The sequence below is a fragment of the Mya arenaria genome, chromosome 17 (assembly GCF_026914265.1).
Source record: "Mya arenaria isolate MELC-2E11 chromosome 17, ASM2691426v1".
Lineage (NCBI taxonomy): Eukaryota > Metazoa > Mollusca > Bivalvia > Myida > Myidae > Mya > Mya arenaria.
The window spans coordinates 28889560-28916166 of record NC_069138.1 but is presented as its reverse complement, the minus strand read 5'-3'; the positions used below and the strand labels follow the sequence as shown (position 1 = coordinate 28916166).

At 37.3% G+C, this 26607-nt stretch overlaps 1 protein-coding gene across 4 annotated transcripts; it reads left to right on the top strand.

Moving 5' to 3' along the window:
* The first annotated feature begins 2800 nt into the window (after positions 1 to 2800).
* On the top strand, positions 2801 to 26039 carry LOC128222741 (protein phosphatase 1 regulatory subunit 12A-like). 4 transcript variants are annotated; one of them, XR_008259215.1, is made up of 16 exons: positions 10092 to 10123; positions 11456 to 11559; positions 12096 to 12319; positions 12527 to 13009; positions 13255 to 13443; positions 14117 to 14227; positions 16911 to 17042; positions 17276 to 17445; positions 17887 to 18093; positions 18377 to 18559; positions 18861 to 19838; positions 20277 to 20416; positions 20983 to 21143; positions 23745 to 23770; positions 24685 to 24737; positions 24925 to 26039. XR_008259215.1 is itself a non-coding variant. In XM_052931844.1 (15 exons), the coding sequence occupies exons 2-15, from the start codon at positions 11490 to 11492 to the stop codon at positions 25007 to 25009; spliced, it is 3159 nt and encodes a 1052-aa protein (XP_052787804.1). In that variant the 5' UTR covers positions 2801 to 3076; positions 11456 to 11489; the 3' UTR covers positions 25010 to 26039. The 4 variants fall into 4 exon arrangements, 3 of the variants coding, with proteins under 3 accessions (XP_052787804.1, XP_052787805.1, XP_052787803.1); XM_052931844.1 differs by lacking the exons at positions 10092 to 10123; positions 24685 to 24737 and adding an exon at positions 2801 to 3076; XM_052931845.1 differs by lacking the exons at positions 10092 to 10123; positions 24685 to 24737 and adding an exon at positions 4141 to 4302.
* Positions 26040 to 26607: the final 568 nt, after the last annotated feature.

The following is a 26607-nucleotide window of genomic DNA, read 5'->3' as shown; positions in this document are numbered from 1 at the left end:
ATGAGTAATGTTAATAGGACTGGTCTTGTGTGAGCCGGGCTGTATAGTTACAATGCATTTACGAAGTTTTTTTTTAAATCTTAGCATAGGGTTCACCATGCTGAGTCGTAGTTTCGCAGGTAAACGTTTTGTTCAACACCATTTCATTCTGTGCTGCAATTACATGGAAGAGCATTACGTCTGTGTTAAAGGCTCTTTCAACGGACTCTAATATCCGTTCGTCCGGATTGCTGAGATTCTAGGACATTTGCCCCCCGGATGTTTGCCCCCCCGGATGTTTGCCCCCCTTTTGGACCATCGCGGACATTTGCCCCCCCGCCGTTTTCGAGGGGGCGGACATTGCCCCCCCCGCCGTTTTTGAGGGGGCGGACATTTGCCCCCCCCCCGGTTTTATAAGTTTATACCAAGATATTAAAAATATATTAATATATAAAAAAAATGAACATTTTTTTCTTTAACTATTTGTTCAATTTACGTGCAAACTGCCAACCGATTTACACCAGTTTGTATGTTTGTCACTAATTACATATAAATACAGATTACACCGTTCAGGTCACACATGTGACGATGTAGGCTTAGGTAAGACAACAATGTAAATCCTTTTATAATATTTTTATTTCAAATCAGAAGTCATATAGCACATTTATAGCACTCATATATACAAGTATATACAGCAAAAAATACGTTTCTGTTCTCTGAATGGTATGATAAGTAATTCACTAATCAAGATCAAAATAGCACATTCATTTTAGCACATTCATCATGATTATTAAAGTTATCGCAAATGTCCGCCCCATCGAAAATGGAGGGGGGGCAAATGTCCGCCCCCTCGAACATTGAGGGGGGGCAAATGTCCGCCCCCTCGAAAACGGCGGGGGGGCAAATGTCCGCCATGGTCCAAAAGGGGGGCAAACATCCGGGGGGGCAAATGTCCGGGGGGGCAAATGTCCGTTTACCGTTCGTCCGTCCGGCCGGGCCAACGAGGGGGTGTTTAGGGGGTTAGGTCATTAGGATTAGGAGTTTATTTGGTTATGTTTTCTATTAAAAGGCCGTATAAAAATACACGTTTAGGGGCTTTTTTTAAAGGAAAAACCCCATGAACAAGAAATGTTGAAATGTTCGTCCGTCCTCTGCCTGCCTGCCTGCACGTTACTACAAGATGGTTAGGAATATAATTAAATCAGAGTTAAAGGAACTCAATCACACTTTTAATGTTGACGATTATGATTTTGAAACGTTGTTGAAATTGTTTTACTTTTTCTTGTTTTATGAACAAACCTCACACAGCTTGATACTCTCTGAGAATAATTACGTAACCCAAGCTTGAAATCATTCAATTTTCAATGAAGCTGCTTACTCTTTCGAAAAAAATTTTTTTATTACAATAGATAGGGCTCGTAAAGGCCTAGTTTAAGCCTTCTATAAGTGCCCCCCCCCCCCCAATCTGTGTACAGTACTCAACCTTTGTGTATTGATCTTAATCTACTTGCCTTGATCCCTCTTATCAGACCTCCGATCTGAGTATACTGTTATGTAATTTTGGAGGTTTTATTATAGAAATGGACCCTAAATGACCCTGAGCCAATAAACGAATACACAGGAAATTCTCCCCTACTGTGACACCAGTGCAATTAGCAGGATATGCACAGCAGGGGTTTATCATGCAAAACATTCGTTAAACCAGGCCTTAAATTCTTGTCTGACCCTATTAAACGTAAACGAGCAGCTTTAAACCAGCGTGCAATTAATACTTACGCATGCTTACTGTGGATTACAATACCGCGACAATTAATTGCTATTTGATGGGTTTTACAGATAGTCGAGACTGTAACTCATTTGCCCCGGTCTAGATGGTGAGGTAGATAAGTTTAAGATAGAATTTCAAGTTACACGGTTGACGAAGCAACAATATAATTTGTTTCATGAATTGAAACAAACTTAAGATGTGACAGGCTTACGGTATAGTGACTAACATATTTATGTTTTGGTTACTGAACTAAACTGCTAAACGTTCAGGTATTTTTATCGTATATTCAATAGAATAAGTTTAACATCATAACTCCCGATGCTTGTTCTTAATGCATAAGTCAGATAATTAACTCAATAAGGTAGATTAGAAACCTGCCGAGAGTTTATGTTAACTCTTTCAACTATAAATATTAATACATTTTGGATATCAGGGGCTGATCCAGGAATTTACGTCAGAGGTTCTTTGAGGTTCAGCCTTTTGACATCCTCCTTGACATGGGGGTTGGGGGTAATCCCTTCAGAAGGTTTTAACCATTTTTAGTCCGAGATGGTGCATTTTGAGCGTTTTAGTCCAGATAGTTCATACTTGGTATGCGGGTTGGTCATGGCCAGTAGATGACCTCTATTGGTTGTGAGATCAGTAGGTCAAAGGTCAAGGTCGTGGTGACTTACAGGTGAAAACGATATATTGGTGGTGAAAACCTGAAGCTGAAAAAATGGTTTTCGCCCAATAACCAAAGAACGCTTGCACCCAGGAAATTCATACTTGGTATGCCAGTTGGTTATGACTAGTGTATGACCCCTTTTGATTTTGAGATCAGTAGGTCGAAGTTCAGCGTTGTGGTGACCTTGAGATGAAAACTCGGTTTTCGTTGAATAACTGAAGTCTTAGCTGTATACGATTGATTTAGTACAAGATTTAAGACCAGCCAAATGTTGTATATGAGGAAGAGTGTTTAAATGTATAGTAAATAAAGCGTTTTGTAAATATTTAGTTTCGATTTTGAAATTCAATTATTTCATAATAATCAGGTGGTCGAAAGGGTACGGAAGATCATAGTAAAGGATCAATCTACTGCATTAACAACAATTTCTTCCTGATGCAGATATTTATCATTTGAAAGTTGGAAATTTCATTCAGTGATATTCAATACATCGAAGAAATCTAGAGTTAAATTTTGTTAAAATGTGTCATGTTCACGATAAGGTTGGATTATAGGATGGCAAGCTAGAGTTGACACATGAAAGGAAATTAGCCTTGTGCAAATATTGCCGATAATTCGCACACAATCGCCAAAGCAGGATATGAGAGGAAATAGCAATTCAGGTTTGTGGACCTTAGATGTTTAATAATGAATGTTAAAGGTATTATTTTCTTATTAGAGCATCTGTTTGTGACATCCTTGGTGTCGTCGTCGGCGGAAGGGTCGTCGACAACAGCGTACACTAAAAATACCTTTTGTCACAACTCAAACACAGTTCAAGATTTGCAAATGAAACTTGGTACACATGTTGCCAGAAAAATACACGCATGCATTGCAATGCCTGTTGCAGCATGCCTCTTTTTCGATTGAAACATCAACAAAACAACAACAACAACAACATCATCATCAACAACAACAGCACAATAGACTAGCGAGCGTTGGCGTTCGCACCGTGGAGCTCTTGTTTTGTTTACAGATTCATTTACTTCCGCGTTGAATATCATAGTAAAATTGTGCAGTTCATATTATTAGAACAATTAAGTGTATTTTTATTTGCAGTGGTAATTAATGCCAATTAAAATGTTTACCACAAATGTTAAAACTAACAGCCTACGGGAGAGTACATTAGCTTACCATGTATACCAAATTTAATTGTACTACATAAAGCTATTTTATAAAAAATATATACTTGAGAAGAATTTAGTTGGGACACGCATAGTTAATGTACCGTGCAAAAATATCCAAACTAAATTTGCAATCTTAATTTTATAATTAATCATCGAACCAATTATATTTTCAGAGATTTCGCAATGTTTAAGGTGCGCTAAGTTTAACAAATAAACCATTAATGCAGTTTAACTGACTCGTTCTTCGGCATGAATTCAAGATTGTACCTCGATGATTTAGTACCCGCTAGGGACCAATTAATTTTATAGTTTTCCAATGGCCTGCTTGTTATGTTCGCACAATATCACGTAGCTAAATGATTAATTGTATGAATAAAAAAAACTGCTCTATCCAAACACTCGTCAAATATTTAAATTCCGAATACTGAATGCCATATTTTGATTGTATCTTATGCTATTCATTCAAATATTTCACAAGGTTTAAAAAGAATATAATTAAACTTCATTTGAATAGGCAATCTTTGATTTTTCATACACATATTTTTACAACTATACGATACGCAGCCTAATCCGGGATATTTCAACATTTTGTGTCCAAAAGTCAATAAAAATATTGATGTTTTCGATTTACGATCGAGGATTAAAGTTGACTAAATTTTATCACTTACGTTTTTCATTTTGATCACGTTTTAACCTAGGAAACGGATATACAAGATATTTAGGTACGTTTCTTTGTTTGATCTTTGCGTAACAATACATTAAAAAGCTTGGTTAAACATCCTTTATGATGTCATATCAAGTTATGGTATTGTTTAAATTTATTGATATTGCAGATATGTATTGTAATGAGTATTTTATTACACCGTCGGCCAAGAATTACACATTTTAATAATACAATGTGCTTTGTTAAAGGTTCGTTGGCTCGTGGACAATGGGCCAATTGTTCAGAATTTTGTTAAAGTTAACAACTGTGTTAATGACATCATTGTTAACTTTAAAAGGATATATGTTTTCAAATGTGATCAAATGTGCTCAAATATGTGTATGAACACGTACAGCTAAAATCTTGAAGAATATTGTTAGAAATACTTTAGATAACAAGTGTATAGATAACAAGTGTATTAATTCAACTTCCAGTACAGTAGCGATTTTAATGTTAACAACGATGACCGTAACAACGTTGTTAACTCAGTTAACAAAGTGACAAAGTTTAGTGAGACAGGGGTATATATTTGTGCCATTGAAGAATTTTGAGCTAATAGTTATGTACGCATATTTTGACATATCCTTTTGACTTTCTATGGTTATTCACATAATGTAAATACACCTGAGGCTTTAATCTAATTATAATATTTGCCTTAACATTTCTTTCCATTTACTGTAAATATTATAGTTCAATTAAGTTTTCTACCGAGGGAAAGGGGTGGAATTTGTACGAGATTTTGGAAGAATACATGTAATTAATGTGTTCTATGTTTTAACGTTGTCAACGCTTGAGATACGTTTATTTTACAGATACCCTAAGGCTCTAGCCTAAGAGTATTGGCCGATTATTTAAAACGTTGCTGAAGGTTGCAATGCTGTTAACGTCACCGTTGTTAACTTTTAAATAGCTTCTTCTCTGAAAGGCTCGTTGACAACTGTTTTATCTGTGCTTGTTTAATTTAATACCATAAAATAGTTTAATTTCAAACGTTAACTGAACAGAATGGCATCTTTGTAATCATTTAAAGGGAAAATATATAATATTGTGGTCATATACTTAAAAAAATAATCATACACAGCTGAAACAGTTGTCTCAAAGCAGATCACAAGTGTTACCATTAAACTTCCCAAGTTATACAGATTTGAAACAGTTCTGGACAATAGACCTATATCCATGGACAATAGGCCTATATCCATGGACAATAGGCCTATATCCATGGACAATAAGCCTATATCTATGGACAATATGCCTATATCCATGGACAATATGCCTATATCCATTGACAATAGGCCTATATCCATTGACAATAGGCCTATATCCATTGACAATATGCCTATATCCATGGACAATATGACTATATCCATTGACAATAGGCCTATATCCATTGACAATAGTCCTATATCCATGGACAATATGCCTATATCCATGGACAATATGCCTATATCCATTGACAATAGGCCTATATCCATGAAATGACGTGGCCTAGAAACATGGAATGACGTGGCCTATATCCATGAAATGACGTGGCCTAGAAACATGGAATGACGTGGCCTATATCCATGAAATGACGTGGCCTAGAAACATGGAATGACGTGGCCTAGAAACATGGGATGACGTGGCCTATATCCATGAAAAGACGTGGCCTAGAAACATGAAATGACGTGGCCTATATCCATGAAATGACGTGGCTTAGAAACATGGAATGACGTGGCCTATATCCATCAAATGACGTGGCCTAGAAACATGGAATGACGTGGCCTATATCCATGAATTGACGTGGCCTAGAAACATGGAATGACGTGGCCTATATCCATGAAATGACGTGGCCTAGAAACATGGAATGACGTGGCCTATATCCATGAAATGACGCGGCCTAGAAACATGGAATGAGCTTATCAAGAATCTTGGAAACGATTTTCCACTTTAAAGGAGCTAGACACCAGATGGTCCCAAAAACGGCAAATACATTATTTCCACTAAACAAGCCTTCAATTGTCAAAACGAGCTAGTATGAGGCCGATAATGCATTATTTTACACGATTAAAAGTATATTTTGTTGCTGTCTCAGCTGAGTTTACCCGTTTCAAATAGCACATAATGGTTTCCTAGTATATAGTGTGTGTATTTAGCATGTGCAAGTCAAGTGATTAGTACAGATACATATACCGACGCTATTTTTGAAATAACTGGTATTTACGTGGTAGACAAACCCAGTAAAATTTGAATTGGAACAATTACGCAAAAACTGCGAAAGGTACATGTTTCGTTAGCGATGTGATACATCAGCAAGTAAGATTCAATGCGATGTACACAACGATATCAATGTTATGCAAGATTTTGAATTTTTTCTCTCTTTTTTTTTCTTGCAAATGTATCATCAGGTGTCTGTTCCCTTTAATATGACACTTCAGTACTGCTCTATTGAAAATCTAGGTACGAAATGGTTATTACCGACGCTATTTTTGAAATAACTGGTATTTACGTGGTAGACAAACCCAGTAAAATTTGAATTGGAACAACTACGCAAAAACTGCGAAAGGTACTGAAGTACCACATCGCTAACGAAACATGTACTGCTCTATTGAAAATCTAGGTACGAAATGGTTCATAGGATTATTTGATATAACGGCCCTAGGTTCTTACGTTTCTTCCGTATAATTTGAAACTATACAAGTGGTTGGTTACATACAAGTGTTTTCTCTAATTTGTCCACAAATCAGGGACAGTCTACAAATAAGAAAACAAACTTAAATGATTGTGATTATTTTACAAAATATATTTACAGCAACATATGTATGGTTTAGTGTTCACGTTTCCGCTTATAATATTGTCGGAAGGATTCTGATTTAATCCTTTCAAAACGCCTCTTACTAAAACAACAGCCAACTTACCATCAAGTCATTAGATTAGTATATTTTATTCATTATTTAAAAAAAAAAAAAAAAATTGTGCGGGGGTGGGGGTGGGGGGCATTGAAATGGTTATTTAACGATTTGCGCGCGTACATTGGCTAGTAAAAACTATTCACGACTAACACTGAATCATTTATTAACTGATTTGAATTAATATTTCTAATTAATGGTTAAACAAACCACAACTAACCAATAACTAGCACATACTGTGCCTTTAAGAATAATAACCTGGAGGAAACATTGCGAGTTTGTTGAATTAAGGTCTCTACTCAAATATTGAAACATTGGAACAAATAAATGGCGACCGTACACTCAGGAAGACCATAAAGTGACCATTTATGTTTGGTTTCCGCGTTTAACTGCATAATTGAGCCAGTTTATGTGAAATTTGTGATACAAAGTGATCTATGAATGCTGATCCATTTGCTCCATATACCTCAGTTAAGTAGAATACTATTTTAATGCGTTCGTTTGTTAGTTGACTCCGAGATCATATTTGTTTTAATTATTGAGATATTGTAAGTAAAGTACACTGTTTGTACAATGTTCATGACGATAAGATAATTTTAAGTTCCAAAATGTCTTGTCTGCCCTTCCCCATTACTTGCAGTATGGCTTGATCACAAAGTATCATATGTGCGGTGGTCAGCCTATAGGTGGTCAAGCCAAAAATAATCATTTAGAACTGAAACAGTGGTTGTGCTACAATGATGAATTCATACCATCTCAAACGTTCCATAACCGAAAGAGAAGAGAAAGGAAAGGGGCCAGCCCCAGATAAACAAAGGCCGGTCAGGCTGTGTACGCATCAAATCGGTTCTGTTGGATGCACAAGGACGGCTCAAACACTCTATTAAAGTTAAGCTATTTGTCAGTCCAACATTAAAACATTCTTATCCAGCCAATAAAATAGTGTATCAGCCATGTACTATGGGCGGGCCCCACTCTTCGACACGTACTTTTTTCTCCTAAATTGAAATAAAAAAATAGACTTGGTCGATTTAAGGGGGGGGGGGGCGAAGAAGAGCACCGGGTGCACCCCCCGCCACCCGGATTCGCTTGTGTGTACCGTGTGTACTAAGCTCAATATTTTAGTTTTCACAAACGTACTGACATGGAGTCAGAATTTGGTTCCCCGTCTGGTGAAAACATTTGACATCTAAGACATTTTGACATACGAGGTAAAATCTCAATGACTAAGAAGGGTCGCTTGGTCTGCCTTTCTTTTTTAATTATTTAGAGTTTACCTGATATGCCCTTACCATAACTTAAACGTTCAATTGCGGGCTCGAATCCCAGCTTCAGCGCGTGGGAATTTGGTTAGTGGTCACCAAGCTGGACAAGTGGGTTTCCTCAGGGTACTTCAGTTACTCACCAACATAAGACGAAACTCTCGCGCAACATCGTGCCAACGCGAGTGACTTAGTATAAGTAATCAAAACGTTCTTCACAATCATTGAATATTATACAATGTTTAACTAAACACGGCGGAGGGCCATTTTCGCAAACCTCGCTGAGTACGTTGATAAACAAATGATATTAAATATCACGAAGTCCAAATGATGATATCAAAATTAGATACAATGATCGATGCCTTTAATAATGGAACCAAGTATCTGATGGCACCGGAGGTTATTCGTAAAGTACATTGTTGTAAGGCAAATCAATGGTGAGTCATTAAGTTCTGAAATCACTTAACTAATTATATAAATGGTTTACAGTTGAACAGGACATGTGTATGTGCTTTTCTTTGTCAACGGAATGGAATATATTATAGGACATTTTTTTAACTTTATTCATTTCTTGTCTAGGAATGAGGCATTTTTGCGTATTTGTCTAGAAACCAGTGATATAACACTGCTGGTAAAATGTCAGATCGCAGTTGTTCATATTTACGTTCGAAAAATTATGTTTTAAAGCTTAAAGCGTAAATACGCTTTAAGAAAATTGAAATTGTCGGCAGTTTTCCAGCCAATTCAGATCTGTTATATTGGTAGTTATCTATATGATTTAATTAACTGAAGGCATTGATACCAAAATCAGCTAATTTTGAAACAAAAACTAAAGAAAATGTAAAAAATGTCAATGTCTATGGGAGTGCAAATTTAACGGCGATTCTTTGAGTTTGGTGGATTGTCTGCTAAAAATAGGAACTTAATATACATTTATGGGATAGGCTGAAAAAGTGGTGACAATAATTCATGTTATCACTATTCCGTTATAAGTTGTAGTGCCTTTATATCATTTTTCAAATGCTTATACCAGCCGAGTTAAGTGTTCCCAGGTTTAACATACAGTATACCAATTAAGTTCAAGAACTCTTGAATTGTAAATTTCAAAGAAGTCTATGAATAATATATGAGAACATACTCAAGTTGTTAAATAGCGTGTCATGTTACACATGAAACAATGATCGGCTATTAAGTTTGAAAAAAGCTTTACTTTAAAGCTGCACTCTCACAGATTGATCTTTCTACACGTGTTTTTATTTTTGTCTATGAATGAGCCAAGTTTTGCATAAATGTCTTGAAACCAGTGATAGAAGACTGCTGATAAAAGATCATTTCGCAGTTTTCATATTTCCGTTCGAAAATTGACATTTCATGGCTAAAAGCGTTACCAATGCTTTAAAGAAAAGTTTTTCGGCAATTTTCAAAACAACTGAGATTTGTTTTATTTTGAGTTATCTCATTTGACTGAATTGAAGGCATTGACACCAAAATCAGCTGATTCTGAGACAAAGCAAAACGTCAAAACTGTCAATCGGTGAGAGTGCAGCTTTAAAGGACTACTGAATAATTCAGCAATGCTTTGTCTGCTGAGAGGGGTTTGTGTGACAGATGAAAGGTCTGTAATTTCTCCCACTCCACTTGAAGGGATAGGATATAGCAAAGGATCAGTAAAACATATGGATATAATTGACAGGTATTGTAAGAGTATTCAGTTTTACGCCGTTATGACATGTAAGATTATAAGTATCTTCTATGGCCGAGGGGTTTTTTTTAAGATAGGATATTCCCGACCCGAGCGTAGGGTGTTTTGCGGAAACGAGGTTCACCGAGTTTCCGCAAAATAACCCTGCGCGAGGGTTGGGATGAACCTATCTTACACGAGCGGCTATGGAAGATGCTTTTGTTTTTGTGTTGAACCAGTACTGAGTACACCACTTTTCCAAGCACTACCCTTTAAATGCCGAGCGCCAGGCATGGGAGCTACTTGTACCAAATTTTAACGTCTTTCGGTATGACGCGGTCAGTAGCTCCGTAGGCGGATGCCTTTACCACTCGGTCACGGAGACGGTGATCCACCTGTTCGTCTGCCCGTTCCTTTTTATATCCCGCTCTTGAATACATCTTCAGCAGCCACCGTAGAAGTACTTCGTCAGCTCCCACCAATGAAAACGCTGCATTCACCAATTTCCCTCTCCTCAGCCAATCAAAAGGACGCGGCAAAAGTCTTCCACATTGTGTCAGTCCGAGGTCCAAGAAATAGTTATAGGCCAAACATTTTAGATATTGCTAATTTCGATATCAGTAATTTGGGAAATAATTGACGGATTGTTCAGAAGTTAACAACGTGATAAGTTACGTCGTTGTTAACTTTTAAATGTGAAATATAATTTGATGAGCTCAAATATCTCATATCGTGTGGGATCACTTACACTCTTTTTCCATTTCATTATTCAATAAATCGAGGAAACGACACCAAGTGTGTACAGTATTTTTGGTATTATTAAAGATGCACTCTTACTCCCAAATAACATTTAACACAATAAATAATATTGTTTTAATATTTCAATAATGATGAATAAATGTCGAAAACAATGGTTCTTGTGAAGGATACCGAGATTAATTTGAAATAAATGAGCATAAAAGACGGTATTTCTACCTTATGAGACTACAGTAGTTAGTTAATCAATTAGCATTCACCAATCATTTAATACTTTTGCGCTTTCTGCTATTAAGTATATATTTAGTAACTAGTAAAAGGTATATCAGTCAAATATGAACACAGACTTTCAATTCCACATAACGCTAACGGTTGAGCTAAAACTAGCAATTTTGGAACTCCAGAGCATTTACAATATAATTGGTGTCAAGTCAAATGGCTGTTGTTTTTACCACGTGCGTTGTGCTGTATAAACTGCTATAAACATTCTTAGTACTAATAAGTTATGGCATTGAAGAGAGCACAACACGACCGGATCCTGTTGTTGATTCTGCAGTTATATGACAAAGCATCATTTTTGTCTTCCAGACTGTTAAATTCCCCGCGTTGGTCACCGTACGGGATGGCAGATATAATGTCACCAGCTGACCTCTCAACCATGGACGCCATCGACGATCCGGAAGCCATATTTGGTGGGTTGCTTTTATAAACTTACAAATCCTTAGCGCCATTTTCACAGTATTTTGAGCAGTTTTTTTTACAAAAAAGTTCTTTAAATGGTTATAAATTTAGAACCAATGGTTTGTAATTATTCTCTTTTTCATGATATGAAGTAATTTTAGTCTGACAATTCAGGTTTTTCAGATATGGCCATTTGAAGAGTCCGTGATTTTTCTATATATTTCGTCCGATTTTATCGGCTATGTAAATAATGCGTTACGGACACTACAACTGTTGGTTTTAAACAAGATTGCCGGCCCTATAGCATAACTATAAGACCACTGCGGCGGCATCGCGATATTTCTATGTAAATAACTTCTTATTTGTCTGAATGTTTAGCCCCTTGAGAATGGGGAAAATCAAGGTCATTGATTGATTCGCCAGGTATGAAACAGTCTAGAATCGTTACGTTATATGTACAGTGTTCTGATGTAACTCACGTAACAAACTAAAAAATGCCTTTGCGCGAATATAGTTCTCCTAAACATGTGTGTGTGCTTTTCGCCAGATTTCATCACAGTGCGATCAATGCAGGAACGTTATGGTAAAACAGAATCCCCACGTGCTCGACTCGGCCGCCATGACACTTCCGCTTACCAAAACGATGCCATATACCAAAACGAGGCAGAATTTGAAACCTTTGTGCAGCAGTTTCCGATTGATGATTCGATCGCAGAATGTTTTGCAGCAGCCAATGAAGATTCAGAAAAGCTAGACGGCAAATACCTTTCAGTATGATTTTTGATCTATCTGGTGATTAAGTATCCACTTTGATTTGAAGTAATACGAAACAAATAACTGACTTTTCTTCATAACGTAAAAATGTCTTCGATGGCAATTTGTTGTAGTACATGCAGTTGATAAGAGACGCAATTTGAATAACCCCAGTAGTTCTACTAACAAACATTAACATACTGTATAGACTAAATCTGTTTTCAGGGTGGCAAACGACCACAGCTCACTGCAAAATACAACAAATTCAAGAAAAGATTCGGAAGGAAACCATCGGACGATACAAGTCTACTGTCTGACGAGGAAATCCGTTCACGTGACTCTAAAAGGCGTTCTAAAAAGGCGGGAGGTGTCTTCAGCAAACGTTACAAATGGCGAAACTTCGCAGTTACAGGAACAAAAAAGAATTCAGTCTCACCAGATAAAAGGGACAAATTTCAGACGGATTTTGCTGATGAGGTTTTTCTCCCGGGCGTTCAGTCTTCTAGTCAAACACGGTTTGCGCCTGGTATTGTAACAGCCGAGGTACACCACGTGAGCAGTTCCACGAGTGATTCCCAGATTACGTCATTCTCCGAGATGGTCGCGCGTGCGCAGACGTCACAGGGGAATACCCCAGTTTCAGTTGGAACCAGTAACGCATCGGAGGACGAGTTTGCAGCCATTCTTCAAGGCAATACGACTGACACGGTGCGTTCAAACTATCCTAATAAGTTTGTTTTTTTAAAATGGCCGTTTTATTAATATGATTTGGAAATGTTTGTTTTCGATGTATTCGCTTTAATAAAGAAACTTTCCGCCGTTACCTGAAACCCGTACAAGCTTGTTGGAAACAGTTCGTTTGTTTATTGTTGATACTTTAAAAAGAGTATAAAATACAGCAACCAATCATTTCATTACCATACAATAATTTAAGAAAAAACACCTAAAAACAGGTATCAAAAATAGAAGACCTCCAACTGGACCAGGTTCTGAAAATGCGGGATTACCATGGTAACACACTTCTCCATCGGAGCGTATTGCTAGGCAACGCCGATGTTGTGAAGTATGTCCTTGAAAAGTTTCCGGAAATGACGTCAGATCTGAATTCTGATAACGAGACTGCAGTCGAGGTGGCAGCAAAGGTAATTAGTATGCTACGTAAAATAAAATAAAATATTTAAGACTTTGTATCCGATATACGATTTGTTTGTCATTTTATTGAGCCATTGTTACAGTCGGAACACCTCGGCTATTTCCCATCGAAAACAGCCTCGGATGTATGCCGGTACATCAGTAGAAGTATTTTTAAATAAAAGTATTAATTAATTGTAGTATTTTGACGTGTATTTTGTATAACTATGTTTAAATTGATCGCCAGTGAAGTGTACGTATAATTGTATAAATAATTAAGATTCCAAGGGTAAAGTCATTAAGTGTAACCGCTAAATTGAAATTGCTACGCGATCTACCTTCAGCGTAGTTAAATGTGAAGATTTCTGACATTGTAAACCGTTTTTATTTATCCGAGGTTGTTTTTGATGTAAATGATGATTGTTTTCATATAACTAGTCACCCCCTTTATTGTTTGTACATTGCATACTGATTACTTGCAGAGATGACCGAAAATGCACAATTGAAAAAGTTATTGTTTCGAGCGCATATGCCACAAAAAATGCGATACAGTAGAAACTAGTTTAATTCAAGATATATCACAGGTCGCCATTTCCATATCGTCTCGATCAAAACGATCATATCAAGATAATATTTTTTCATAGTTTAACAATATTTCTTTTATACCGTATTGTTATTCCATAGAGCGGTCGCGTCGAGTGCCTGCGGGTGATGATAGAACGATCTAACAGGCGCCAGTCCCCGGGGCCCGCCATAACCAACCGCCTTCTCAACATATGTGCCCAGTACGGACAGGTATGGAAATCATTAACACCACCTTACCCCCTTATAGAACAGGCAACCACACGTTTTTTTACGTACAGATAGATATAACGATCGATCTGACCCCACCCCACCCCTCATCCTCATAGACCCGGCAACCACACCTTCTCAGCACATATAAATATATTGATACGATTTTGATCATTGTATGCTGCTTCTCTGTAAATTATGAGTTGATATTTTATATATTTTATGTGATATTTGAGGCAGGTAAAGAAACACTCGGGCCTTTATTACGACCGTCTCCCTTCCAGTGTCTGTGTGTGCTGTACTAGAGCGACCAGTCCGCGAGTCCCGCTGCCTGACGCTACAATTATTTTTCCTATTTATTACTAGTTATTTTTACTGTTTCATAATAGACGACACTAGTCTGGATTTTAACTTTAAAGCAGTCCCAGTTTAAAAAAGGTAACTGGCAGCAGTAGAAATATCCAAGACACAAAATTCAATCACAAGAAAACATCATGTTCACCATTGACTGTCAAAATGAATATTTACATAACCAGAAGCGTAAATTCATCGTTATTCGGCTTAAAACATCCAGTTGGCTTCCATAGACCTTTCTAAATATTTACACTGGAAATTATCATTTGGTCAGAGGGGGCGATAACTGTGGTCTAGTCAACGAGGGGCAGATCACTATAGTCTGGTCAACGAGGGGCAGATAACAGTGGTCTAGTCAACGAGGGGCAGATAACTGTGGTCTGGTCAACGAGGGGCAGATAACAGTGGTCTGGTCAACGAGGGACAGATAACTATGGTCTGGTCAACAAGGGACAGATAACTGTGGTCTTCTCAACAAGGGGCAGATAACTGTGGTCTGGTCAACGAGGGGCAGATAACTATGGTCTGGTCAACGAAGTGCAGATAACTGTGGTCTGGTAGATAACTGTGGTCTGGTCAACGAGGGGCAGATAACTGTGGCCTTGAACCATAAAAGTGCGCCGTACAGATAACAAAGAGTGTATGTTTGGCGAGTTTGATGTGTGGTCATTAAACAGGACAAGTGGGTTTCCGACGGGTACTCTGGGTACCCCACAACGCAAGACCACACTCTCGCGTAACATCTTGCCAACGAGAATGATTTATATAATCGTTGTAAAATAAATAAGTTTAAACATAGATTGTATTAGCATTAACTGTTAAAACAATATCGTAACCATATAAGAGGGTCTGAAAGTGAAAGAAAAACAGTGGTACAAGTACATAATGATTAACATGGATTTATTTTTTTGATAAAGTACTTTCGTACTCTTACACATGACACTAGACGTCATAATGCGAATATAAAAAACCGATTTTTGAAGCGCTTGTACAAATTCACACCGTTGAAAAAAAAACATGTGCGAGGATAAAACACCAGGTATATGATAATATGTACTTTCTATATGTAACGTTCTATAGAAGAAAGAAAAGTCTGCAATGAGGGCGTTGCCATACCAACGCCTATTATTCACAGAACGATAAAAACATATTAATGTTAGCGGCGTAGCTTCCGCTAGGCCATAAGGCCCGGGCCTGCACATCAAGTTACCTTTTTAATAATTGATCAATTGATTTGGATAAACTGCTAAAAGGTTTTAATTTGTCTTCGATTTTTTAAGCCTATTTCCCTCTTGATTCACGCCAAAACGCACCTTTTTCCAGGGAGGCTTTTGTGCCTGCACGTCAAAATGGCTCTAGCTACGCCCCTGTATGTACTTCTATGTTTAATGGTTGCGAATATTTGTGAACTGATGAAAATGAAGTTTTATTCAAATGTTTGGTGTCACAGCATTTCAAGTGACACTCTTTTTCAAAATCAATACACACACATGTATAGCAAATATAAATTTGAGTGATACACCTTTAACTACTTACTTAATAATGCATTTATGGAAATATTAACTACTAATAACAAGATTGTAACCGTGTATTTAATAGCTGAAAACGCCACAATATTAAATGATTGGTGAATGCTAAAAGATTTACTGTGACCTACTATCATCTCATTTCAGGTAGAAAACCCGTGTTTTCTGCACCTTTCTTTCAAATTAAACTCGATATCCTTTATAAGAACCATTGTTTTTCGATATTTATTCATCCTTAGTATACTTAAATAATTGTATTAATTCTGGTAAATCTTATTTGGGAGTAAGAGTGTATCTTTAAGGGAATTGTTAAAGCTCGTATTTTCTAAGCGTTGATTGCGAATGCGGTTATTCTGCATCGTCGGAGACCCCCCCCCCCCCCCCCCCAATACATTACTACGCTATCCGTTGTGTACCGTGGGCAGTTCGGCTATGAAAATCTCGTTATAATGACAAGGTAACACGTACATGTTGAAAAATATTCAAATTACTTGCGTGTTCTAATGAATCCATACTAGTTTAAACATGATATATTTAACAACGATTGTGAAGAAAGTTATGATAACTTATACTAAGTCACTCTCGTTGACACGATTTTGCGCGAAAGTGTGGTCTTGTGTTGCGGGGGAAACTGGAGTACCCGGAGAAACCCACTTGTCCGGCTTGGCGACCACTAACCAAACTCACATGCGCCAAGGCCGAGAATCGAACCCGAGTCGCCTTGGTTCAAAATCCATATTGAATAAGTAACTATACATTAAGAGCCAATTATCGGGGAAAACATAACAAGGTTTTTGGCATTTCAGGCAGACTGTTTGAATCTGCTGTTGATGTCGATGTCACGTGATCCACATGCCACGTGTTCATTGCCTGGCGACGCACGCGGAAACACTGCTGCGCACCTGGCAGCCAAACATGGCAACGTCCAGTGTCTCCATGTATGTCATCAGGTTTTACTTGTAGTGATGATTTGCCAACTAAACTCCATAATTTATGCAGACTCTATAAATACATTATTTAGAAATTGATATCAAATTAGAAAGTTTTTGTATTTTTAAATTATTTACAGTTTGAATACTATTTCCGTTGCCTGTTGAGGATATGAATATTGACTGGTCTAACAAATTGAAAATATATGATAGAATCTCCGTCATAATTCATTTTCCCACAGACCCTCGTCGCAAGCGGATATGACGTCACGTCGGAGAACCTATTACGTCAGCGACCTCTGCACGTAGCGCACGTGAGCCGCTCCGCAGCTTGCTTCGAGTACTTACTTCTGGTGAATGTCTGTGGAGAGCTACTGACAGCCATGAGGGAGCAAGCGGACGTATGTGATAGGTAATCTGATCTGTAGAGTCATTATGTCATTATAATACTTGTGTTACTCTATGTAACATATAAGTGTAAGCCCTCGGGCAATTATTCTTCACCCTCGGGAAATTATCAACCAAAAGCTATGCTCAGCAATGTATTATTCTATAAGTATTTCAATGCCCAAGCATCGAACTTTCATTATGTGCGTTTTAGGACCTTAATCACACTCTGGAAATTACCTTTAAATCATGTTTGTATATACCCTGACAAATTAATAACGAATAAAATGCATTTAATTTACCATAATGTCAAAACATGCGATCGGATTCAGTTACTTCATATTGAGTGATATTCGCACCGGTTTATTAATATAATCGACTACATTGCCCGTTTTAGGCCGTATTCTTTTATTGCTCCGCGATATTTAATATTACTAAAAACGTATTTGTTTTCATTTCTCTCAAGGCTTCATGAGCAGGTGTCTGGTTGCCGGGCGACACTTGAACATGTGCGCGGATGGCTTGGGCGGCAGGGAGCTCTGGTAGGAGAGACGGACTCGGCGCTGCGGGAATGCACACAGGCCGTGGTTGGGAGTGTCCGCGGGATACAGGGACGCCTCATGGCCATCGCAGAGACACTCAGGCCGGACTCCCACGTGCAGGAAGATATCAAGTTGGTTCTACATATAGAGCTCACATTAGCCTTACTTTTTTAAGTTTGAAATGGCTGTTATCTGAGTGCTTATAAGTGAAATCTTCACAAACATGACCAAAATATATTTATTTTTCATTAACAGTCGTTTTCTTTCCTGAATAAATCTGCATCTTAAATTTGGAAAAAAAGTAATTGTTATATAACTTGAGTATCATAAGAATTAAACATAATTAAACAATAGCCGTGCTCGTACATAAGGAGCGCAGTACATCAATTCAACAAAAATGTTTCATTCTTTTAGTCGGCGGCTCGGTGAGCTACAGGGCGAGATGGAGCGACTTGAGGACATCTGTGACTTCTCTCCGCTGACAGACATGGAGGCTTCAGTCCGACGCCTCACTTCCGGTCTGGATGAATCGCTCTCCAGTCTCTGTGACGTCACTTCCGGCTCCAAAGATTCTGAAGATACGTCCAAAATAGTGTGGTAAATTGGTAGTATGTAAGCCTACATATAAACGCAGTCTAATCGAAATTAAAAATATCAGCTTTGAAACCAGTATTGTAACATCACTGCATAAACTAACCCAGTTAACATTTTGCAAGATGAATCCTTACCATCTGTACTAATTTGTACTGCTGAGTGCTCTTATTGTAAACGGACTATGATTCTTATTCCTGTGTATAACGATCTTGCTCAACGCTATGGCGATTTTGCTCATCGCATTATTACGTCTAATTGATATTAGACCATTTTCAATAGCACATGTATAATGTTTCTCTTTCAGTTCGCTTCTGCGAGATATTCATCGTGAAAGTCTGTTAGAGAATTGGGATACAAGTCACGTTTACGAAAAACATTTGGCCCATGAGGAAGTAGACAGTGAAACGACGGAACCGTTTAATGTTGTGTCTGTGTTAAACGCTGCTACTAGAGACAATCCTGGTAAACATGGGCGATCCTTAGTCAAAGAGACTAATAAAGATGCGGGTAATCACAGGGTAGAAGATGATGACGTTCCTGACGATGTGTTAAGAGAAAATGGAAGTAATACCAGACATGACAATCAACTTGCCAAGGCAAATGGTAAAAAGAATATAAGTGACGATGAGCATACAATTTTGAAAAACAATAAAGATGCTTCACAAACTTCTGAACCAGACGGCAAAAACCGATATGAAAACGCTAACGCGGAAAAAGAATATAATAAAGCTGATAACACAGTCAGCAATTTGGAAAGTGATAAAGAAAATGACAATGAAAATCACATGGATCCGACTGAGCGGCCCTTCACAAGGCTGCTTTCACTTGACGAGAGAATAGACCTTCTTATAGCAGGTGAGCGGGAGAGAGAGAAAGATGAGAGTGCTGACGCCGACCACAGAACTTCCAGTGAAAGTAGGGATTCGTTTCAATCACGCCAACCCCCTTCTTACACATCAACATTCACCTCCATAACATCAAATGCGTCATCGGCCTCAGACTGGTGTAACAGACTACCGCTAACCAGTCTAGAGTCCACAACAACTGATGACATAATCAGTACCGATGCATCACGTGATCACACAAATAGTGAATCGACCTCATATTGGTGGGATATTGAGGACAATCCATACGGATCTCACCAAGATCTTCAAGTCAGAGCACCATTGAATCAGGATATCAGGAGACGAATCCATCTTAACCTTGAAAACGATTCATCTTCTTACCATGAGCTTAGACAGCAGAGAATAGTAAACCATCTCAAATCCATTCAGCAAGCAAGGTTGGTTTTGGATAAGGGTTTCGAGTTGTTGTTTTTGAATATATTATACTCAGCCAGGCAATTAATCCACTACTTAATACACGTCTTAAAAAGAACTGTTTCTGAACAACGAAGCAATTTCTAAATAATTACTCGCCAAAACATTTTTTTTTGTTTTCCAACGAAATTGGTATATAATATTGCAAAATAGGATAAAGTTTCAATTTTAATTATTGTGAGGTGCGGTATGAGTAAGCGATGTTAAGCATCCTTTTATAAAACCATGAAATAAGCCTTATTTCGACTCATCTTTAGCCTTGAATTATATTTTATTTTATGCGGTCATTTTGGGACTAAATACTGACAAAAAGTCCGACCAATGGCGTTTCATGAATATCAACAGTGTTTTTGGCACTAAATCAGAGTATTTCATGAGTCAAATTCTATGCTTGACTACAGGTTCAGTTCGGACAATTACCGTGAGCGGATAACTACGTCCTCAGGAGAAGTGATGGGCGGGTTTGACACGCCCCCGGAAACGGACGTTCCCAGTCGCAGAGTTCTCGTCGACGTCAACGGCGCATTACAGAAACGGAATCGTAAGTCGGGCCGGGCTGTATGTTAAGTTCGCAATGTTGAATGTTCAAATGTTTTTAGTGAATTCTTATGCAAGTAATTCGGTACTTTCATTATGTTGTATACTAGTGTGTAATCGGCATACATTGTTTAAATGGTGTAATAAAAGAAAAGTTATCTTTGTTTTTGTCTTCATTTTAAGCAAACTGTTGCCTTCCGACGTAGCACATATGACGTAATATATCACATGGTATACACACACTGAATACTATCATTCTTTAATAATAATCAAATAAGGACCATGAAAATATCCATCATAGTCAACTCCATGAGCAGAGGAAGTGATTACGAACAATCACAAGTCTCGGATTTGACTCAGGACCAAATCACTTGCTTCTAGAAAAACATTGATGGTGAACGTTGTTGAATTATATAATTACATGCAAAGAATGTTGTATTACCATTTGTATATAATTTATAAACGATTTTGAAAAAAAAACATTATTTGTTTGTTCCTTCATAAAATACTGTTTTGTGTCTGAGTCCAACAATTTTGGTTTGCCTTTCAAATGAAAATTTTTCGTTTTAGAAAACAAGCCCGTACCAAAGTCACGCAAACGTGGAAAACCCCGTCTGTTCACCTTAGAGGATGCCATAGCAACCAAACCTTTGAGTGAATCCGACTTCCGGGAGCGATTCGAGCGTTCACTCGGTCTGAACTTGAAATGGGAAGAAATGTCTATCACTACGGTAAAGAGACACTTATATTTATTAAAAGATCATAGTTTCACAAGGTGTCTGATGTGAAAATATGTGAAATGGTGATGCCTGGGAACCCTTTATTATTTTGGTATTAGATGAAAATCATTTTTTTCATGCGAAATATAAACAAATATGTACAAGAGGCCAACGAGAATAATTAATATAAAGTTGTAATAACTTGTTTCAGAATCGTTGTAAAATATTTAAATAAATATGTAAACAATGCTGATATTATTATTACAAGTAAGCTAGTTCGGCCTTTAAAACTTGCAAAATAGTCCATTTATCGTCCGATTTCGGCTGAATTAAAGAATAAATATACAAGGCGATACTTGTACATAGTGTATATGTGCGATCATTTACGTACAATATGAATAATAAGGAAGAACATTCATGATATATTCATCAAATTGGGAAAAAATATATAATTTTGGGAAAATGGACAGTTTTTCGCAGGAAGAAACAGCCTTTAGAAGGCAGTAAATTGCACCAAAAACACTGAGCTTGGTTGCAAATGGGTTAAAGAATTGACAAATCGAAACTGCTCGGCCATTTTCCATCGAATATATGGACAGTTTACACTGTCAGAAGTCTTTGCATTTAACTACGCTAAAGGTAGATCGCGTAGTAATTTTAAATAGCAGTCAAACCTAAGGACCTAATTCTTGGTAATAGTAATTATTTATGAGATAATACACCTCACTCGGAATATGTTTGGACTAAGTTATTCAAATTACACATGAAAACACTGAACTTAACTGTTAAAATTATGTTTAATAATTTTACGAACTATTTCTACTGTTGTACCGGCATATATCTGAGGTTTTTTTCGATGGAACATGGTCGAGGAGTTCCGAATGAAGAATTGACAAGCCGCATGTATTGTACATGGGATAACTCAAGTTGTATCACGGTTACTTCCATAAACGTTTTGTACTTTTTTAATTTATTTATTTTAAAACGATTATGAAACAAGTACATTTGTGTAATTACAACTTTAGGTTAGTCACTGTCGTTTGCACGATGTTGTGCGAGACATTGGTCTATTGTTGTGCTGGAAACCAGAGTACCCTTCCCGGCTTGGTGACCAAACTCAAAATAAAAAAAATGCGACCTGGCTGGGAATCATATCAGGGACGCCTTGGCGAGAAGCAGTGCGCCAACCACTGCGCTAACCAGACAACCTTGTCTTTTTTTACCAAAATATTGACAGAGATTAAGCAATACTGTCAACAACTCTTTGCTGTCGCACATGTTCAAGTGTAAATTATGTTCTTTGACTTGAAGGGTAAGAAAAAAAAAACATGTTTGCATTAAGTGCATAAGAAGTGCGTGTGTATACCACGTGATTAATTACGTCATATATTCTACGTCGAAAGGCAACTTTTTGTTTAAAATGAAGACTTTAATTAAAGATAACTTTTTTTAATGCACCATTTTAAATGAAACAAGGGACAGTTTATGTCGATTAAAGAGCCCCGCCTCTGTTTTATTACCGGAGTTTGATAAGGTCATTAGTTTCATCAAACACTTCGACAAACCTGTTTCTAAAATAATGATTTGGCAGTGCTCCGTCAGACGGCCGTGTTCATTCGAAGCAAATTGTTGCCTTCCGAAGCAGCATTTATTACGCAATTTATCACGTGGTATTCACACACTGTTAATTAATACGTGCGGACTTGATTCGTAAACCGTGACGTTTATCAGAATGTCTCTGTTTAAATGTTTGTTGGGCCTTGCTCCGTGTTCCTAAATTAAACAGGTTCTTGATTAAATTCAATATACTGGGCATGATTTGTTTTACTGTTTCACTGCGTAGATACTGATTTAGTCGGCACTTATTCCTTACATCGCTTGCTTGCATAATCCCTGGCCTGCTTAGTGGTCAACATTATATTTTGTCAAATGAGAAGGCAGTATTTCAGTTTTCCGATACATTTATTTCAGTTAGTATGGAGTCGGCCACAGTTTTTATTTAAGTCAGTTTAAGCAGTAATGTAAACAGTGGCTGGCCCAGGTAGTACATACATTAAATGCCTAGTTCAAGGAATGTTTGGCATGATAATCCCATGCTGTACATCTTCTGCTAACTGCACTGATGTCACAGTAGGGGCCAGTTTCCTGTATATTGGTTAGTTGGCTTAGGGCCATTTAGGGTCCAATATTATAATGAAAACTCCAAAAGTTCACAGCAAGATACTCAGATTGGAGATCTGATAAGAGGGATCAAGTCAAGTAGATTAAGATCAATACACAGAGGTTGTGTACTATACCCCGATTTTATTTATTTATTTATTTATTTATTTATTTATTTATTTATTTATTTATTTATTTATTTATTTATTTATTTATTTACTTATTTATTTATTTATTTATTTATTTATTTACTTATTTATATATTTATTATTGTTTTTTGTTGTTTTTTTTTTTTTTTTTTTTTTTTTTTTGGGGGGGGGGGGTACTTATAGAAGGCTTAAACTAGGCCTTTAAAAACTTTAAGAATTTTGTTATTAAGTACATGCTAACAATCTTTAACTACTTTTACTTACTGCAGGTATAGCTATACTAATTACGTGCTGTTTGTTTCAGGACGAAGAGGATCGTTCGCTGACCTGGTGAGTTTGTGTGTGACACATTTGGTTTACACATATTTTATTATTGAAAGAAACACACAAAGGTCATAAACATCATTTTATAGGATAGGACTTGAAGATGGTAAACAACTTATGAAAGTAATTTCCCAACATATAACACATACATATGTATCCACAATACAATACATGTTTATTTCGCATACAACCTTACAAAGTTTATAGCAAGCAGCACACAGGATGGTAATAAAAAGGGCAATAACGTTCACAGGAAAATATGTTGTTGCAAAACAGTTGGCATGTAATACAACAAGGCATTTAAGTACACCAATCTGATACAAGTAATTATATTATAACAGTCGCATGTTCATTAAGTAACACGTGCTACCTCATACGGTGAGCTATTTTTATCGGCTATCTGTCTGCAACATGTGCCATCTAGATGCTTCATCGTGACAGAGTAGTGAAACCATATTTATGAAACTTAATAAAGAATATATGCGTCTTAATAAAAAAAAATGCCAAGTACAATTATGGGTCAAGTAGGACTTAAACGGACTCGTCCATAGTTTCTAAAATGCATTTTTACGGATTTGTTTGTATTGTTACAAGATAAATTGTGGCATTAGTCATTAGCAGCGTCAAAACTGAAATACTAACGGCTGGACTCTTTCAACAAATGTTGACATATGCTCAAATATTGTCGTTGAAGTCCAGTTCTTTCATATGCGTTCCTAACGCGATTCAACAAAAGGATCTAGCCTGATTGGTTGTTTGACCTTATCACGTGATACTAGCAATGTTTTAATAAAGGTTTAAAAATCCATCAGCTTAGTATCAGTCCTCATTGTACATGTACCAGCGTTGGTTTCTTTCCCAGTACGTAGAATGAGGATGTTTTAATACTTTAATTCTTAATAATTATAAGGTTTTTTCAGATGCATTACCGAGGAAATTTATTGTTTTGCCAGAGCATGAGCAGGTCCCTAACGTAGGTCAATAGGTCAAATATAAAAGAACAATATTATTCACTGTAATTTACTGACAACCTTCCGACTCATTCGTTATGAAACTTGATTCGAGTTCGTCTCTTTATTAACAAAAATGTCTATCATAACATAAAATGAAGTAACTATTTTATTCTCCTAATGTGAAGTTCATGATCGTTTTTTTTGCAGGTTGGACCACGTGGACAATTATGGGAGTCCACTAAGTGAGTCAGACACGCTAGACAGTTCCCATGAGGCCCAGAGTTTCGTCTGAAGTATTCAAGGGTGAAATATCAGAGCAGATCAGTTGTTGTTGTTGTTGCTGTCTAAATTAGAATTTCGACCCAAGGGTTGTCCCTGCCTGGTTCAGGATGATATGTTATAAACGGAACATTTACCACAACATATACAGTGGAAATTTATTATCCTGATGTCAGCTGGACCGCGCAAAAAGCTTCGAGATAACGAAACTTCGATATTTCCGACAATCACAGAGTCTTGTTTGACCGGATATGGAATTGTCGCCCTGATCACTAGATGTTACAGTTTAATTATCATGTACATCTTATTTTGATTAGTATTTTTTGTGTAAAAATGACTCATAACACATTGATATTTTGTTTATGTTTCTGATTTTAAACGGTATGCTCACACTCATGCTACGGGCATATAGTCAAAACGGCTTAGTACCGTTTTTTTTTTTTGTATCGGCACACTTCAAATGGCGTTTTCCTGTTAAGAACATACATGATCGAGGCACCTTTTTGTCGAACCCGCTTGTGGTGGGCGAGACATAGTTGTCACAATCGCTGTTCCGTGTATGTGCGTGACTGCGTCCGTCCGTCCGGACTGAATTTATCCGGGCTGTATCTTACCAAGAATGATATATACAGGATTTTCGAAAAAAAAACTTCCATGGAGGTTCACCATGCCGAGGCGTAGTTAGGTGCAATTTTAGAAATGCTTCTAAAATGAACTTACACGTGACCAGGTGTTATATGCAATATATTGGAAACTCTAGTTAGTATTTTGTTACATTAACCTTGACTTGTATTGTACATCAACTCCGGCTGTCGCAACCAGAGCATCTCGACCATTTTTAATCAAAAACAATCTCTGGCGTATATGGTCACTTTACGGTGTCAGAAGACTTTACGTTTCGCTACGCTGTAAGCAGATCGCGTGATTACAATTTAGCAGTTAATCCTTAGGACATTACTCTTAGGAATCTGAATTGTTCATAAAATTATGCACTTCAGTGGGATTGAATTTGAACTTACAAATAACACGTTAAAACACTACAATTGATTAATATTATTATGCATGTATTAATTGTACGAGCTTCTTCTGTAAATGCATACATCCGAGGTTGTTTTCGATGGAAAATGGCCGAGGTACTCCGATTGCAGCTGATGGGTTTAGGCCGCAGACAACAGTTAATTATTATTCTGCAAAGGGTGGCCTATGGACCAAACTCTACAAGAAACGCCGCTTGGAGCTGCAGTCAACCTGAAATAAGAAAGTAACATTTTCGGATTAACACCAGGCTGTGGATGAAGTTCAAGCTTCTAAGACTCGTCTCCGCCTTCGCCCATATCATTGGCTCCATTCGAGGCCAAGGCTGGTGTTCTTAAAAACAAATTCAAGTTAGAGAAAATTAAAATGTATATTTGGTCAAACATTTTTTTTCAAATTAAGGGCATATTTCCAGTGATAATCAGGCGGTAGGTCTGTTGATCAAACTCACTCGAGGTATAAACATTATGATAAAGCTTGGTAAACAATGGATAACAAATGTTAAACATAGAAAGCCAACAAAGTTGGTGTTTTATTGTACATTTCTAGGCCCATATCTTTCTTTGCGATAAAAAA

What these genes read in the sequence shown, in the direction of transcription:
- LOC128222741 (XM_052931843.1), top strand. An exon ending in GCAACGTCCAGTGTCTCCAT is followed by an intron (nt 17,043 to 17,275) that starts GTATGTCATCAG and finishes ATTTTCCCACAG; the next exon opens with ACCCTCGTCGCAAGCGGATA. An exon ending in AAATCCATTCAGCAAGCAAG is followed by an intron (nt 19,839 to 20,276) that starts GTTGGTTTTGGA and finishes GCTTGACTACAG; the next exon opens with GTTCAGTTCGGACAATTACC.